This window comes from Salmo trutta, chromosome 21 (genome assembly GCF_901001165.1).
Source record: "Salmo trutta chromosome 21, fSalTru1.1, whole genome shotgun sequence".
NCBI lineage: Eukaryota > Metazoa > Chordata > Actinopteri > Salmoniformes > Salmonidae > Salmo > Salmo trutta.
The window spans coordinates 41012978-41015310 of record NC_042977.1 but is presented as its reverse complement, the minus strand read 5'-3'; the positions used below and the strand labels follow the sequence as shown (position 1 = coordinate 41015310).

Sequence of the window (2333 nt, the reverse complement as noted above, 5' to 3'; positions counted from 1 at the left end):
TTCACTGCGTATGCGGACGGCCGACATACGTGGATGAGGTGGAGTAAGATGCAGCCCATGCAAAAACCTGATATCTCTAGCTTAAACTGACATATTTTGATGGGGATTTTTTTCTTGTCACTTAGACTGACAGTGGTTGGCATGTAATTCACCCTACACTCCTTATATTTATAACTAGATCACATAGAATCATAGGATAGAACAGTGTTTCTTAATGGGGACCAAAAGGTGTGAACATTTCTGTTATTGCCGTAGCACTAGACACCTGATTCCACTAATCATTGGGAGTGTTCCTCTGCCTGGGCGTTGCTGATGCATTGTAGATCTTACAATGCCTGGATAGGTATTTTACGTATGAGCTAACCACATGTTCTAATAGCAATCTGGTGCTCGACAGCACGGTCGATGACGTGCCACACAACCATTGGTTGATGCATGCAACGTCTGAGCAGGGTGTTGATGATGAGGTAATTAGTGGAATCAGGTGTGTAGCACTAGGGGCAAAACTAAACCCTTTGGGTCCCCAGCACCAGGATAAAGAAATACTGAGATATAATATAAAACACAAACTCACTTAACATAATCCCAAAATGTATTCCTTAACCCAGGAGACTTCAACAAAGGTGCAAGCGTTTAGGTAAACATATATTGTTGTGCATTTCAATCAGCTCAGAATAAATGCTGTATATAAATAAACATGTAAAAGTTGTTCAAACAGTCTCCCTCTTGTTCTGTTCAAGAATCTTGTTTCCCTTTTTTGCTCATTGGGGAAAGTGATGGGGAACTTCTGCCGTGGAACTTTGGTGTTAAGGCGTGGGTAGGAAAGCCCATTTCACTCTCTACCTGCACCAGGAGTGTATATATAGCTCTGGTGATGAGTAGGACCTCACACAGCCACTGAAGCTCTCTTTCTGAAGACAAGACAGCAGCTCATCACATCACTAACCACAGCACCACAGAAGAAGAGATGGCCCAGATCAGAGCCCCTGTTATTGTGCTGCTCGTGCTCCTGGCTGTGGGGCTGTTCACTACTGAGGTTTCTGCTGCTAAACGAGGTCAATATTCTGCTGTGAAAGTTGTGTCTTAGTCTGTCTGTCTGTCTGTCTGTCTGTCTGTCTGTCTGTCTGTCTGTCTGTCTGTCTGTCTGTCTGTCTGTCTGCCTCTGTCTCCTTCTCTCCTTGTTTTTTAGAAAATGTTTTTTAATTCCTATACATGATAACATTTCTTGTCTTTTTGCTCAATAGGTTTTCCTACAGGCTGTTGTACACGTTACTCCCAGGGTAGGATAGACATTGGTCTCATCCGTGGCTTTTCCGTACAGAGAGTGACTGACGAGTGCAACATTGATGCTATCATGTGAGTGACTTTGGAAGGTCTAACAGTAGAACTGTGCTTAATAGGTCTGAGACAAATTGCAAGTAAAATGAAAGGATGAATTGTAGTGAATGTATTATTTCATCAATTTAAGTTTATCATTAAGTATGAAATAATTGTATAACAGAAGTAATACAATTTGATAGCTTGATATAAATTGTATTGATTTATTTGCAATGTGATATTATAGAGATGTAAGCCTATAAAGCACTGATGATTGACTGATGTTGTCTCTTCAACATGTTCTCTTCCAGTTTCCACACTGTCAGAGGGAGATTCCCTTGTGTGGATCCCACCAAGGGCTGGGTTATAAAAGCTGTTCGCATGCTGAGGTAAGAATTCATTCATATTTATTCAGGAAAAAATGATTTGGTTCCATGGAATTGAATTATACTGACAGTGTGTGTAGGGTTTATGATAAGGATATTAGGTAAAACGATGGTTGTAAGAAATGGATGACATAACCTTATTTCTTCTCTACAGGGAGAGAGCGGAAGGGTTGAACAAGAAAAGGTCATAGGAATAGTACTCATCACAAGGGTACACGGGACGAAGAGTTCATGTTGCTACCTTCATTAACGGAGGAGAATGCGAACATGCTGGAACCCTGCTATCTCTAAGTTTATCCAACTACCTGAATTTTATCAGACATTTTTCTGTACTGAAAAGTATAATAAATGAAGAATATAAGCAACCTGGAGCACCTGGACACAGCCCTTAGCCGTAGTATATTGGCCACATATGACAAACCACCGAGGAGCCTTATTGCTATTATAAACTGGTTACTAACATAATTAGAGCAGTAAAAATATGATTTATTGTCATACCGATAGTATACGGTCTGACATACCACAGCTGTCAGCCAATCAGCATTCAGGGCTGGAACCACCCAGTTTATTATGTTATATAACCTATTTGTATATGAAATAATCTCTGTGTTGGCAGAGTTTAATGGTGTG

The 2333-nt window shown here is 40.5% G+C and overlaps 1 protein-coding gene across 1 annotated transcript; it reads left to right on the top strand.

Annotated features, from left to right (window-relative positions):
- Positions 1–503: 503 nt before the first annotated feature.
- Positions 504–1894, top strand: LOC115156466 (C-C motif chemokine 20-like). Its single transcript, XM_029703888.1, has 4 exons — positions 504–1055; positions 1245–1356; positions 1629–1706; positions 1858–1894. Exons 1-4 carry the CDS (start codon positions 968–970, stop codon positions 1892–1894), a joined length of 315 nt encoding a protein of 104 aa, XP_029559748.1. The 5' UTR covers positions 504–967.
- Positions 1895–2333: the final 439 nt, after the last annotated feature.

Excerpts from the sequence above, each read along its gene's own strand:
- LOC115156466 (XM_029703888.1), top strand. The coding sequence starts at position 968 with ATGGCCCAGATCAGAGCCCCTGTTATTGTGCTGCTCGTGCTCCTGGCT. Across the intron at positions 1,357-1,628 it reads TGCAACATTGATGCTATCAT|TTTCCACACTGTCAGAGGGA; the intron begins GTGAGTGACTTT and ends GTTCTCTTCCAG. Across the intron at positions 1,707-1,857 it reads AAAGCTGTTCGCATGCTGAG|GGAGAGAGCGGAAGGGTTGA; the intron begins GTAAGAATTCAT and ends TCTTCTCTACAG.